This window comes from Panthera pardus, unplaced genomic scaffold (genome assembly GCF_024362965.1).
Source record: "Panthera pardus isolate Hobbes unplaced genomic scaffold, ASM2436296v1 HiC_scaffold_8, whole genome shotgun sequence".
NCBI classification, from domain to species: domain Eukaryota; kingdom Metazoa; phylum Chordata; class Mammalia; order Carnivora; family Felidae; genus Panthera; species Panthera pardus.
In genome coordinates this window covers 94,385,311-94,401,217 of record NW_026527013.1, presented here as the reverse complement: position 1 = coordinate 94,401,217, position 15,907 = coordinate 94,385,311, and the positions used below count along the sequence as shown (strand labels likewise).

Here is a 15,907-nt window from a genome sequence, read left to right as displayed (position 1 = left end):
TCCCATGATTAATATGACCAGGTAACATGAGATTTGTGCTTTAGGGTATGGACTCGGTTCAATGTCTGAAAGAAAAAGGCCAAGTTACCTTTGGAATTCCCTACCGGTTTGCTCCTTGGTGATGACAGATGTACCAAATGAAGGCCATGCTCCCAGCCTTCATTAATTATGTTTCTAGGGATAAGTTGTCCACCCGCCCCATTAAAAACCCCAAAACAGCAAGAATAATTATTTTTGGTCTCACCACTCATCTCTGGGTCAAGTGGACACCCAGAACTAACACACCTGGTGTAGTCTTACCTATAAGTCCATGTATGAAGAGCATGACAGGAAAGCTCCAACAGATGCTTTGAACTTGATAACAGTGTCCATGGGTTTCTTTCAATATAATTAGGAAAACTGTCTAGTAGATGTGTTTAAAGACTTAGGATAAATCAAAGTTCTATGTTAATTATGTACAATGCTATTTGTTAACATATCACTCTTAGGAAGGAGCTGCTGAGAATGAGGGAATCTTGTTTCTATATAAGAAGTATTTTTTTTAATGATTTGGTGACCAAGCAGTTCAGCATGTGTTCCTAAGAAGGTAGAAGAAATAGTCCAGAAGATGTCTGGGGACCCTGTATAGCAGTGGGACTCATGTTCAAGAACTGTTGCTTATTTGGAACTGAATGAAACAATCTAACTGGCAGGGGAGGACAGGGTGTGTTGAGAAACAAGAGGGAGGTAAGCTAATGTTGGCCAATGGTGCCCCATCATGAACACTCATGCTTTATTCAATCCTCACAATAATCCTGCCAAGGGTTTTAAAGACTAAACAACTGGGGCTCAGATTGATTAGTGAGCTTCCTAAACATTATACCATTGAGTAGCATATCTAGGACTGGAACTTGAACCCTGTGATGCCAAATCACATGGATTTCAGGCATTTTATTCCCATTTGGCCAACTATGAGTTTTTGCAGCCTTCCTTCTTCTTTTCTATTATTTTTTGGTTCATATCAAAAGTATTTATTGACTGTGTATTCTTTCTTACAAGGTCAAGTCTATTAACTATATCTTCACAATTGGTGGAAGTTGTGCCCACTTTTATAGAAAGTCTCCCCATATAATGAGGTTTGCCCAATCCTAATTTTCATGATAACTGACCAAAGAAAAGTGTGGAGTGGGTGAGGTGGATACAAAAGACAATGTTGTTAAAATCATCTCTTTCTCCAGTGACTTTTTAAAAATTTTTTATTTATTCATTTTTTTTTAATGTTTATTTCTGAGAGAGGGAGATAGAGTGCAAGCAGGGGAGGGGAGACAGAGAGGGAGACACAGAATCTGAAGCAGGCTCTAGTCTCTGAGCTGTCAGCACAGAGCCTGATGTGGGGCTTGAACCCATGGACCATGAGATCATGACCTGAGCCAAAGTTGGGACACTTAACCAACTGAGCCACCCAGGTACCCTTCCAGTGACTTTTTATGTTCATCTTAATTTTGAGGCTGACGGTTCACTAAACTCATAAACATTTTCTTTTTTAAAAAAATTTTTTTTAATGTTTATTTATTTCTGAGACAGAGAGAGACAGAGCAGGAGCAGGGGAGGAGCAGAGAGAGAGGGAGACACAGAATCCGAAGCAGGCTCCAGGCTCAGAACTGTCAGCACGGAGCCCAACGTAGGGCTTGAACTCACAAACTGTGAGATCATGACCTGAGCCGAAGTCAATCGGTCAACCAACTGAGCCACCCAGGTGCCCCAACTCATAAATATTTTCTTAACCAAAAGAAAATGATAAAAATAAGTGTTGAGTTTTTTTCATATCCAGTTTTTTTTTTTTAAATAAATAAAGAGCAGTGAAAACTGCATTTCAGTTTATGTTTCACTTTTTAAAATGTGGTAATTTTCAATATTCTGAAGCTGAATAATTAACATATGTACCCATGGGGTCCATGGGAAGCTTATTTAGAAAGTGGAGATTCTCAATAGCATCTCCTATGTGGTGAAGAGGAAACTAAGCCTTTATGATACTTTCTGAGTAGAGTTAGGGTAGATCAAGGGGGCCGGGAACAACAGCAGAGAGGTGAATTCTTGAGGGAGTTCAAAAAGGGGAGAGAGCTGTGTGTCTAACCCCTAGCAGTTCCCAACAGAAAAGAGAGAGCGGGAACAGAGAAGGAGAAAGGAATAGAGACACTTGCAACAGGCAGTGCCCCTCAGGAGGGAACAGCGTGGCTTCTTGAGGGGAGGAGGAGGGGAAGGAATGTCTGCTTGATGTTCTTTGATACTTTTACTAGTCCCTCTGCAGATTTATTACACTTATTGGGTCCCCCAGAGCTATTATTTTCTCAGTGTTTACAAATAAAAGACAGGGATGAGAAGCAAAAATATAAAGGAAGATCTCTGTATACTTGAGCACAAAATGCCAAGAACTCAAACGCATAGACTTTCCAAAGCATCAGACATCCACACTTGTACTACACTGGTGGGCACTGAAAATAAATGAATAGTTTACACGTTGAGCTACAACTGTGCTGCCCAATATGGTAGTTACCTATGGCTATTCACATTAAATTAATTAAGGTTAAATAAACTTTAAAATTCATTTCCTAAATCACTCTAGCCACATGTCAGGCGATCAATAGCCATAGGAGGTTAGTGGCTGCTGCACTGGGCAGTCCAGATAGAAAAGATTTGCATCAGTGAAGAAGGTTGTATTGGACAGCACTGACCTAAAGGGGACAGAAATGCTAGGCCAAAGTTTCAGATAATTCAGAGACTATGGACTTTCTGGAGAATAATCTCTTTTTTTTTCCTCTATGCAGGAGGTAGAAAATGATTTCTTCCTGATTTTGGGGATACCTAATGTGAACCGGGCAACATGGAGCCACCAGAGTCAGAGTGACATCTGTGCTTGTCACTAGATGGGTCAGAGATCAGACGGAACAGACTGTGTCTGACCTGGTGAAGGCTGGGATTGCCCCCTCTGCTCTACCTTACCCCATGACTCATCACTGAATAGGAAACCCCAGTATCCACTTGTGGAGAGCAGAATGGCCCCAAAGATGTCCACTCACTAATCCCTGAAGCCTGTGAATATGCTACTTTCCATGGCAAAAGGGACTCTGCAGATGTTATTAAGGTTGCAGATCTTAAAACAGAGAGATTAACCTGGATAATACGGGCAGGCCTTTAGAAGCAAAGAACTTTCTCCTACTGAAGGCAGAAGAGATAGGGCAGGAGGGGAAGTGAGAGAGTTACGAAGCAATGAGAAAGACTCCTGCCATTGACTGGTTTGAAGCAGGAGGGGGCAGTGTGATGAGGAAACAGATGGCCTTTGGTTGCTGGGTGAGAGTTCCTGCTGACAACCAGTAAGGAAAAGAGGGCTCAGCCCTCTGGCCACTAGGGACTGAATTTTGCCCACAGTCTAAATAAGCCTGCAAACAGATTTTTCCTCCACCCCTCCAGATAGGGCCCAGGCCTACCGATAGCTGAGTTTGGCCTTGTGAGACCCAGAGCAAAGAAACAAGCTGAGCCCATCTAAACTCCAGCTCAACAGAACCGTGAGATAATACTTCTGTGGTGTTTTACACCAAAATATTTATGGTAATTTGTTATGGCAGCCACAGAACACAAACACACCGTTTTAGATTTTGGAGAAGCAGAACTTCAGTTCACACACGCTTCTAGAATCTGTTTCGGGAAACAGTTCAAGAAAGCCTAATTCTATATGTTGCCCTCCTTTCACAGAAACAGGCAGCCCAGCTGCTCCTGGAAACCCTGTGCCACTTCAGAAGCATGGCTGGATTTTATTCCTTAATGAGCTGGATGGCAGAAAGAAGGTATTAGCTGCACCATAAGTATGTACTTGGGGATGAGGAATCCAACACATCATTTAAAAAGCTGAAAAACAATAGCCATTGCCAGGTCCCAAGCCTGGCACGTACTGCCAATTAGTAAGAGAGAAGATGGATATTTTCTGTCTATCAGAAGTGGAACAAAAAACTTGTGCTCAATGGATAACGAATAGCACAGGGTTTGCCCTTGGCCATCACCAGGGGTTATTAATGATAGCAAATTCTTTGCTACCACAAGAAAGACATAGACAAGATATCTGGCAATGGCACAAAATGACAGAGGATAACCTCCTGGGGGAAGTGGGAGCTGTGTGGAATAGGGTACGAATGTCACTAGCAGGGTCTGAATGGGTGGCCAGGAGGCCTGTCATCTCTAGCACTTAAGATTGTCACGAACCCGCCTTTATCCCAATGGTGCATTATCCAGCAGTGGGCACAGGGGAGGCCTGAGTTGATGTGTGTGGTCAGCCTGCCACAAACACTTTCCCCAGGAAAGAAGTCAGATTTCTATTCCAGCCCAGCTCTCTTGCTGCTGAAAACCCAGACTGGAAATGAATTGCATCATTTCCCAGAAGAGATCTCCATGACCAAGATTGTAATAAGAACAAAACAAAATAAGATATTGATCCACGTGAATATCAGGGTTATTAAATTGATATTTCTTTCCTAAAATTCACTTTGGGGCATACATTCCAAGTTGTAGTTTTCCATAGCATATCGATCATTTGACCTCACTGAGCATGTTTTCTTTTTTTCAAGCTATATAGAGATAGTAGTATGTGTCTTGACTACTTCCCAAGATGGTTAAAAAAGACATGAGGATGTGAAAACATACAAGAAAGCAAATTCTATATTGCAAAAGGCTGCCCAAGTGTTAATTACCATGGCTACCCCATCACAACTCTGACTACAGGGCAAGGAGGGTATGTTAGGCCTTTGACTATGTATGTTTTATATGTTATCATATCTATGCTATTGCTACTATTAGTAACCACGTCTGGGCCTTTGGCAATTTCCCAACTTTCTCTTGCCTAGCTTTCTCTGTGTCCTCCTGGCACCTGCCCCGACCCATATCTCTGGACAGCCCTTGATACTGTCTTCTTCGGGGCTCTCTAGGACTCCCATCAGCACCTGGACTCCTCTTTCCCTTTTCAAAAATATAGTTTTCAATTTTCTAGAAGAACCGTTCTCTGTGAGGTAGCAGGGGGTTTAACAGATCTGGTAAACATCACACCTACATGTTGCTTTCAGTAGCTGAAACAGTGAATCACTCTTGTGAAAATGAATGTTCCCAGAAATTCCTCTGAATTGCCGCTTTGGGGCCTCCAAACAACACCACGCACAGGTGTCCAAGATCAGGACAGACACCTGTGTGGATCTGATTATCCAAGTGTTGCAAACTCTATTTCCAAGGGTGTCATGAGGAATTGCACCCCCTGTAGCCTCCTGAAGCTGGGCTCACATCCATGAGCCGGGCAGGGAAGAGCTGCAGCTCCAACTCATCCTGGGGTTAAGGGAATGGAATTCCAAAAATGTCTGCTGTAGAGCTTGTCACCCCAATATATCCAGGCCTAAAAAAAGTGCATTGATAATGTACAGAATAATTTCTTTGGAAATACTGGGGGAAGAAATCTCCAGGCACCAAATAAATTAAAACTGTTACTTTGAAGTAAATAGACTTATAACAAAAATGATCAATAATGAAAAAAAAATGTGGAAGTGGAGGACGGACTTCAGAATCTGGCTCAGCTCAACTGCTCCTCCTAGTGCCAAAAGCCATTCTTATGTTCCCCTCACACTGTTAAGCTGGTACAGAAATGGAAAGTTCTAACTTGCTTTGCAATATATTCTTATTTTGGAAAATTTCAGATCAACTTAGAACAATAAGGCAGAGTAGAAAAAGAGGGCTTCTGGTTTCTTGAGAAGGCACTGATTTAAATCTTAATTGAACATAGTCAGATGTTGCCATAAGAAAAACAGGGAATCAGCAACACAAATTACAGAGAGAAGTTTACATTTTTCTTTTAAATATTATTTTAAAGACTATGTTTTATGCACATGTAACATGGATCTAGCAAGTCATCTATAAAATATGTTCTGAAAGTTAACCATTGAATGAGAGAACGTATTCAAGGAAAGTTCAAGAATACAAAGTTAGGAAACACTTCAATCTTCTAAGTCAGGGTTTGTCACTGTTGGTGCATTCAGATATATGCAGGTCAATGTCTTCTTGTCTATCTTTGCATTTCCACTAAGGGAGCTTCATAACAATGACTCTGTACTTATTACGCATTTTAAAGAATCAATGCTTTCAATTCTTAGAGGAGAAATTCAGTTGGACCTACCTATCAAGGAGGATTATAAATCGAACCAGAGCACGTAGGTGGAGAGAGCAGGATGAGGTTGCCCTACACCTATTCGAGTCTGTGGACACGTATTGCTTTATCAACCGTGAGCTGTTCTTTCCAAATATGTCTTCTGTGACAGGGTGGTTTATCTTGGGTTCTCTTTTTGCTCCGTTCAAAATCCCCAAATTGTTCAGCTGTTAAAAAGTTCCAAAACAAGCAAATGTGTTCCTGAAATCCTACCCTTAACATTGCTGGAGAGCATATACTAAGGCTGCTTCTCCAGCCAAAATAATAAAAGATCTTTTAAGTGGCTGAAATTCTTGGTTGATTGCATATACATGCCAATGTCAGACAACTCTAAATAGAGAGATTTGGAAGAAAAATAGGGAGAGTTTTATAACTCCAATGAAATAAAATGGAATGTTTTGAAGGAGGTCAGAAAACAGTACATGTATTTATATAAAATTAAGATTTGTCTCCCTTTAATCCAAAATCCCCTTTTAAACAGGAAGAGCCCAGGCAACTCATGCATGTCCAATATAGGGGAATAAAAGTACTTTCTTTTCTTTATTAATATATATTTATTAATCTCAATCCTGTAATTAAGATTTCTTCTTTATATTATCCTTTTGAGTTTAGATATCTGCTGCATCTTTTGATATTTTTCTCCCATTATTGCATTGTTTCCCCAGAATACTTAAAAAAATCCTTCAAAGGATAAAATTATGCCCATGGTTACTGGTATAAACGAAGTCAGCAGGGAATTGTATTGGCGTTACCTAGGGCAGGCTTGGCCCCCAAATAAACTGGGTCACTTGTTACAGCTGTTCAAAGAGATTCAAGGATTCATTTCTCAAGAAATTATTACTCTTTTAGGCAGGTTAACAGATCCACTAGCTTTAATAGCTGAGTTAATATGTATTTTTAAATACACTGCTATTTAATTTTAAGCAGTGACTTGCTTTTTTATATTAACCTACCCGTCTTCTATTAACCCATCTAAATTGAATTCAAATTAGTTCTTGCAAATTAGTTTCCTTTATTTTGAACCTATTACTGCTATATACGAGAATTTACCGATAGCTCGTTTCGTAATTGTGCTTGTAGACAAGCAAATTCGTATGTAGTGATGGAGAAAGCCAGCACTTGCTTACGAGTCTTTAAATGCAGTTCTTCTGAACTTAGAGCTCATTCCGAAGTGAGGGATGTTGAAATGTCTATGATGGTTGCAAGGTCGCAAGTCCATTTGGATGAAGAATCAATAACAAATTAATGTCTCTGAATTTTCAGTTTTCTGTAAATTTCATTGGGTTTTAATGGGCTAGAGGCTATTGCTTGGCTCTAAGGATTCAGTAGGTAACACTGGGATACCAGAAAGTAGTATTTTTATAACATTTTTAGTGATATTTTATTACTTAGTGTTTTTTGAAATAACTCCTTAAGGCAACAAAAAATAAGACTTACGGGGACTTAAAAAATAGCTTGATTCTAAACAAATTATGTTTATAATTTAAAAATCTTACCTCAAGCTAACAGCTTTTAATAGTTTCCCTAACATGTTTTAAAAGTAATCTAAGGGTAGGACCCAGTTTATTAAATGCTTTTGTAATTTCTTTTTAAAAAGCATATGTGATGTTAGAGATTAAAAGAAAAACATTAACTATAATTCTACCAGCTCATTAAAAAGACTTTACATGAAAATGTAAGATTTCCTTCAGTATTTTATTTTTTTATTAAAAATAATTTAAGTTTTATTAATTTGTTTTTGAGAGAAAAGGAAAAGCAAGAGAGTGAGTGCATGACCAGGGGAGAGGCAGAGACAGAGAGAATCCCAAGCAGGTTCCAATGACAGCTCAGAGCCCCACATGGAGCTCGAACCCATGAACAGTGAGACAGATCATGACCTGAGTGGAAAACAAGAGTCGGATGCTCAACCGACTGAGCCACCCAGGCGCCTCTCCTTCAGTATTTCAGACCTTGGCTTTGGTAGAAAAATTATAAATCCTATAAAAAATCCTATAGAAAATGCAATTAATAAATATCCCTGAAGTTATATCTTAAAGAGAAAACTGTTTTCTTATTTTGTGAAAAATCGTATTCTGAAGAATTCTTACTTGCCGTTAAGAATAAAAGCATCTTTTAAGAAAATACCTAGCATCTTTTAAGAAAAATTTAAAGGAGATTGTGCATGATGCACATAGTTTTTAAAATGTCTAAAATGTCAATACCAGAGCATTCTACATCCTGATTTCCATCAATGAAATTAACTACTTTTGTTATAACATGAACAACTCTCAGAGAAAAGTGAGTATCAAGTCTTAGGTGGTCAGAATGAAGTGAAGCAATGCAAAGCTTGAATACTATTTCAATTTTACTTTTCTTTTACCTCGTTTCTCCCAGAGTAGAGTAATGTAAATGGCTAGAAGTACCTTCTCTGAGAGGCATCTCACTAGTGACTATGGAAGGCAGAATGAGAAAGGCCCTTCACCTGGGCATGTATGCTAGACTGTTTGTGATGGCAGGTGGTGCTGAATACAAGTCACAAAAATGAACGACTGAAATGCGCCATGTGGAAATGAATGGGGTCATAACCACAAGAGGATGGCGGAAGAAATATCATTCAGCATTGTCTACAGACACCCCTCTCCCATTTTTGTAGACGATTCTAAGTGGAAAAGATCTGCCATTTATTTTCCTGGGCAATTTGGAGGTCATTCTAGCTTTGTCCCTCTGATGGAAGGAAATGGAGGTTCTCTAAATTGAAGGCTATCCGCCACAAACGCTACGTGTAGATTCGGCAGATATTCCTGTCACTTCAAAGATGGGGTTAGAAATTCAATTGCTTTGTAAAAGATTGTCTCATACAATGGTTACCTGGTTGGACAAAACTTTTTGAGCAATATGAGAGAATGTGTTTGATCATTTAATTAAGGTAGGAACTGTATACTGTATATATTATCTGGTGTATGAAAGCACTTAATTAAAATGTTAGACTGCTGATCAGTAAAGAGGGGGAGGTGGAAGGGCAAAAGAGTGAGGAACACACACAGAATGTTCCCAGAAGACGGCATGCCTCCCAGAGGAGACTCTACACATAATAAGAACTCTTCAAATGGCAAATGCAAAGCCTTGTGTTAGACAAAAATAATTATTCCAGCGCTCTTCTAAGATGGATTTAATAAAAATAAACTGCCAAATCTTTCAAATAAACCACTGCAGAGTTTCACGTACTCATTCCATGAGTTCCCTTACAATAAGCTGTCCACTGTATCTACTGACAACACCGATTAAAGGCATTTTTATTATAAAAAGGTTTTTTCTTATTTTTTTATTTTTATAATTGATGGGTGTCTAAAATTAAATATGTCATAACAGTAAAAACTAAGGCAATAATACTGAAGTCCCCATAGACAAAATTTTGTTATGACACTTTAAAAATTTTTAAATCAAAGCAGTTCCAGTTACTTTTTCCCCAGCATAATGCTTGAAATATGATATCCACAACTAACAAGAGTGACTCAATTACTCTGCTTTCCAACTTTCAATGGTTTACTAACAGGTTGGCTTGCAATAAAAGACCTATGATTAACTTGAGAAACTCAGATCTTCAGATTTCATCAAATTTCAAAACCAATAAATAAAATTATTTTCAACAAGATCAGATGAGAGAACAGAAATCAAATAAAAAGATGACATACATTTCAAGCAATATAGGTATTTAGTTTTCCAAGAAGGCCTAGGGGAACAATAGATAAACTGAAAAAATGTGGAAGATCAATTTTATCTCGCTCAGAGGTGTTCACCAACATTATTTAGATTAGAATCAGTCATTAAATTGCACTTAAATGCTATTTTGCTGATGCTAAAATATTTCTTGAATTTAGTTACAAGAAGACTGAACCCAGTGAATTTTAGGATTTATCATTTCGAAGCAATGCCACGTTGCTCTCAGAACCCAAACTCATATATAACAGCATTGGCTTAGGCTGAACATGGCGGCTGGTACATAGTTATGGCTTAACAACTGTTTAATGGTTAAATGAATGGAGAAATGGATATTTGGATGAACAAATGAAACAAATGTCAAGACAAACTTATTGGGAGACTTTAGAAATTGAGAGAGGGACTGAGAGAAAAAGAGAGAGAAAACAAGCATAAACGGTATATGGACTTACTTATTCCACGCTTGCCTAAGGTTTTTAGAGCTGTACAGGGTAAAGCGTTCTGAAATAAAAAAGAAAGATGATAAACAATCTTTGTTTCCGATGTATAATTTGCAAATATGTTTTTTAAAAAAGCTCAACTTTTATAAAGATAGCGTCTGATTTAGTGATGACTACACTAGCCACACTACATCTTCATCTCTAGATCAGGCAGTTACGAAGAATAAAACAGGAAAATCTTAACATTGTAAATATGAAGCATTGTTTTCTTATGTGTAGGGTGATTTATTTAATAATCTGTTTCCTAGTAATTATTTCTGAGAATAACTAAGTTTTAATTGAGTTGAAAAAGAAACACAAATTCCAAACCTCCAAACTGTAAGTAGTTTGAAGAACTTTGACACATCAGTGAAGTGAGAGCCGCTGTTTTCACTATGAAGACATCTCTAACCAAATACAGTAGTGCTGGTTCTCCTTTCTTACACTACTTGGTATTTATACATGCTCAAAGTCAAACTACTAATGTCCTATAATGTATATTTACATTCATCATTGAATCATCTTTATTATATTTTTAAATTAAGATGTAATATGTTTTACCATGTTAAACAATAAAGTAGCACACACCTCTCCTGCTTTTTTTAATAAATTTTTTAATGTTTATTTATTTTTGAGAGAGACAGAGTGTGAGCAGGGGAGGGGCAGAGAGAGGGAGAGACACAGAATCTGAATCAGGCTCCAGGCTCCGAGCTGTCAGCACAGAGTCTGACACGAGGCTTGAACTCACAAGCCGTGAGATCATGACCTGAGCCGAAGTCAGATGCTTAACCGACTGAGCCACCCAGGCACCCCTCCTGCTCCTTGTTTTTGACTCCTGAAAATACAGCAATTGTTAATGGCTTGGGTATGTTTCTTTCCACATATTTCTTTATGTTTATAAACACAAACCCATATGTACACACAAATATATGTACTATTTTAATTTTAAAATGGATTGCACAGTAAACATTCTCTGAATTTTTTAAGGTACTTAATAATATAGAGCAAACAGTCCTTTAAATCAAGAAAATAGATGTAATACTTGTTTTAAAACTGTATAATATTACACAGGATAGAAGTACCATAGTTTTTGACCATTCTTCTACTGAGGAAAATTTGGTAGCTTCCAGTTCCTTTTCCCTTAAAAACAATGCTTCAAAAAATATCCTTGCACATCTACCTCTGTATACTAATGTTTTCATTTTTATAAGACAGACTTCTTTTTTTTTTTTTTTAATTTTTTTAATGTTTATTTTTGAGACAGAGAGAGACAGAGCATGAACAGGGGAGGGTCAGAGAGAGGGAGACACAGAATCTGAAACAGGCTCCAGGCTCTGAGCTGTCAGCACAGAGCCCGACGCGGGGCTCGAACGCACTGACCACGAGATCATGACCTGAGCCGAAGTCGGACGCCTAACCGACTGAGCCACCCAGGCGCCCCAAGACAGATTTCTCCATATAGAACAGCTTGACAACTGGTATGCACATTTTACGTTTTAATAGATGCTGACATACTACTTTTCATATTCCTACCAGCAATGAAAAAATGTGCCTCTATATTATGCATCCCTGGAATGCAAGGATGGTTTCATATATGCAAACGAATCAATGTGATATACATTAATAGAATATAAAAAATAAAAATCACATTATTATCTCAACAGATGCAGGAAAAGCACTTGACAAAATTCAACATCTATTCATGATAAAAACTCTTAACAAACTGGGTCTAGAAGGAATATACCCCAATATAGAAAAGGCCATATATGACAAGTCCACAGCTAATAATCATTCTCAATCAGGGAAAGCAGAAAGCTTTTCTTCTAAAATCAGGAATAATACAAGGATACCCACTCTCAGCATTCCTATTCAACATGCTACTAAAAGTCTGATCATGAGCAATCAGGAAAAAAAAAGGAAGAAAGAAAGAAAGAAAGAAAGAAAGAAAGAAAGAAAGAAAGAGAAATAAAAGGCATCTGAAGTGGAAAGGAAGTAGTAAGACTGTCTCTGTTTCTAGATGACCTGACTTTATACAGATAACATCTTAAAGACTCCACCAAAAAACCATTAGAATAAACAAATCCAGTAAAGTTGCAGAACACAAAATCAATACATAAAAGTCAGTTGTGTTTCTATATAATAATACCGAATTATCTGAAAAAGAAATAAATAAAACAGTTGCATTTATAACAGCATCAAAAACATGAAATGCCTAGGAATAATTTTAACCAAGGAGGTAAAAGATCTGTACACTGCAAATTACTAAAATACTGATGAAAGAGATTGAAGACATAAATAAATGTAAAGGAATCCTGTGTTTATGGATTGGAAGAAATAATATCATAAAAGGTTCATATTACCCAACATCACCTAAGGTGTAATACTATACTATTAGAATACTATTTTACTATTTTTTAATAAAAACAAAAACATAAACAAAATAGTCCTAAAATGTGTATGGAACCACAAAAGACCCCAAATAGTCAAAGTAATCTTGAGAACAAAGAACAAAGCTAGAGTAATTACACTTTATGATTTAAAACTATCTTACAAAGTTACAGTAATCAAAATAGTACAGTAGTAGCATAAAGACAGACACATAGACTAACAGAACAAAAATGAAAGTCCAGAATTAAACTTGTGCTCTATGGTCAACTTATATTTGACAAGGGAGCCAAAATACTCAATGGAGGAAAGATAATCTCTTCAATAAATGGTACTGGGAAAACTGGATATTCACATGCAAAAGAATGAAACTGGACCCCTATTTAAACCATGCATAAAAATTAACTCAAAAAGCATTAAAGACTTACATTTAAGACCTGAAAGTAGAGATGAAAACATAGGGAAAAAGCTCCTAGGCACTTTATGGATACGACACCCAAAGCACAAGCAACAAAAGCAAAAATAAACAAGTGAGACCACCACAAAGTAAAAACCTTCTGCACAGCAAAAGAAACCATCAACAAAACGAAAAGGTAACCTACAGAATGGGAGAAAATATTTGCAAACCACATATCTCATAAGAGGTTAACATGCAAATTATATAAAGAACTCATATAACTCAATAGCAAAAAACAAAAACAAAAACAAAAACAAACAAATAATCTAATTAAGAGGTGGGCAAAGGACCTGAAAAGACATTTTTCCAAGGAAGATATTCAACTGGCCAACAAGTACATGAAAAAGTGCTCAACATTACTAATCTTCAGGGAAATGTGAATCAAAACCACAATGACATATCACATCACACAAGCTAGCATGGCAATTATCAAAACACCAGAATAACAAGTGCTGGAGAGAATGTGGAGAATGGGGAATGTTTATATGCTATTGGTGGGAATGTAAACTGGTGCAGCCACTTTACAGTATGAAGGTTCCTCAAAAAATTAAAAAGAGAACTACCATATGATCCAGCAATTCCACCTCTGGGTATGTATCTGAAGGAAATGAAATGATTAGAAGAGATTTCTGCACTCTTATGTTTACTGCAACATTATTCACAACAGCCAAGATATGGTAACAACCTAAGTGCCCACTGATGAATGAATGGATGAAAAAAAATGTGTACCTGTACATTCACACACAATGGATATTATTCAGCCATAAAAATAAAGGAAATTCTGATTATTTGTGACAACATGAATGGACCTTGAGGGCATTATGCTAAGTGAAATAAATCAAAGAAAGACAAATACTGTATGATCTCACTTATATGTGGAATCTAAAAAAACCCCTGAACTCATAAAAGAGAACAGACTGGCGGTTGACAGTGGCAAGGGGTGTGAGGTAGAGAAACAGATGAAAAGCAGTCAAAGGGTATAAATTTCCAGTCATAAAATGGATAAATTCTGGGGACTTAATGGAAAGCAAAGTGATTTTAGTTAACAATATTGCATTGTATATTTAAAACTTGCCAAGAGAGTAGATCTTAAAAGTTCTCACCACAGTGGGGAGACTGGGTGACTCAGTTGGTTAAGTGCGACTCTTGACTTTGGCTCAGGTCATGATCTCATGATTCATGAAATCCAGCCCTGCGTTGGACTCTGCAGGATTCGGTCTTGGGACTCTCTCTCTCTCCCTCTTTCTCTGCCCCTCTCTCATGTGCATGCTCTTTCTCTCTCTCTCTCTCAAAAATAAACATTAAAAATAAAGTTCTCACCACAGACACACAAAGATCGTAATTATGTGAAGTGATGGATGTGTGAATTAAACTTACTGTGGTATCATCTTGTAATATACATATATATACATATATATATATGTATATGAATATATATAAAATCACACCTTAAACTTGCACAATGCTATATGTCAATTATATCTCAATGAAACTGGGGAAAAAAGTGTTCTGCAAAGTATAACAAGGAGATATAATGTAGACTGACCAGTATGAGAGGGACACTTTAGATCAGGTGATGAGGGAAGGGGAGTTTCAAACAAAATAGTCAACAAAATAAAGTTCCCATTGGAAATCTGGTTGGAGTTTCATTAAAATATATATTTATCTGAAAAGAATGACATAAAATCTTTGTATATATTAATATGGTATGTCTTTTCATTTAGACAGGATTTGTGTGTATGTCCTCCAATAAAATTAAATGGTTTCTTTTTCATATTGATCCTGTTTCTTTTTAAAAATTGAATACCTAAAGGCTTAATTTTGCTTAATATTGGTTGGTATCTTTTTTCAGTGTTGTCTGCTTTTAATTACAAGATTTTAAAGGAGATAATCTAAATGGTTGATATTGCTTTGGGATGGTATGTTTCCTGTGTAAGAACAACCATTTGATAAGAAGAACAAAAATAAATTTAAGAACATACTCAGCTTACTATTTTTTTAATGTTTATTTATTTATTTTTTGAGAGAGAGAGAGAGAGAGAGAGGGAAAGAGAGAACAAGGACATGTTGGAGAGGGGCAAGAGAAATTCCAAGCAGGCTCTGCACTTTCAGCACAGAGCCCAGTGCAGGGCTCAAACTCACAAACTGTAAGATCATGACTTGAACCAAAACCAAGAGTCGGATGTTTAACCGACAGCCACCCAGGCGCCCCTCAGCCTTCTATTTCTAAACACAGAGTTTATCCAAATGGAATGACTGGAAGCAATGATTCATTAGTTCAACTACTATTTATTGAGCAACTACTGTGTCCTTGGTGTACTTCTTGGGGCTGAGGATATAGAAGGGAACCACACAGAAAACCTACATGCAAGCAGGTAGTTCATATTCCAGCCAGGACATGCAAGGCTGGAGTGGGTCTGCGGGACAGGTGGCTGGAGCAGACAGTGTAGGAGAGGCAAGTGGAGGCTGAGACAGAGAAGGTGCCCAAGGGCAGAAGACTGGCTCACATAGAGTCATTGTGGCCTGAGGGACACTATCTAGGCATTTTTTAAGGACCATTCTGGCTCTTCTTTGGAAAATATACTATCGAAAGTGAGGGTGGAAGCAGGAAGACCAAAAAAAGTTTATTACAACTGTATGGGAGAGAGTTGATGTGCTTTGGGTTATAGTAACGGAATG

General features: G+C 37.6%; 1 protein-coding gene across 7 annotated transcripts in view; it reads right to left on the bottom strand.

The window, feature by feature from the left end:
• Positions 1-15,907, bottom strand: part of CDK14 (cyclin dependent kinase 14) — a 621,048-nt gene that overhangs the window by 132,368 nt on the left and 472,773 nt on the right. For all 7 annotated transcript variants that reach the window (XR_008420630.1, XM_019443275.2, XM_053898331.1 and 4 more), the window contains one exon: positions 10,360-10,408. Coding sequence is in view for 6 of the 7 variants with exons in the window: in XM_019443275.2 (XP_019298820.1) it covers positions 10,360-10,408 (49 nt within the window). In the remaining variant the exon portion in view is untranslated. The remainder of the gene's footprint in view (positions 1-10,359; positions 10,409-15,907) is intronic.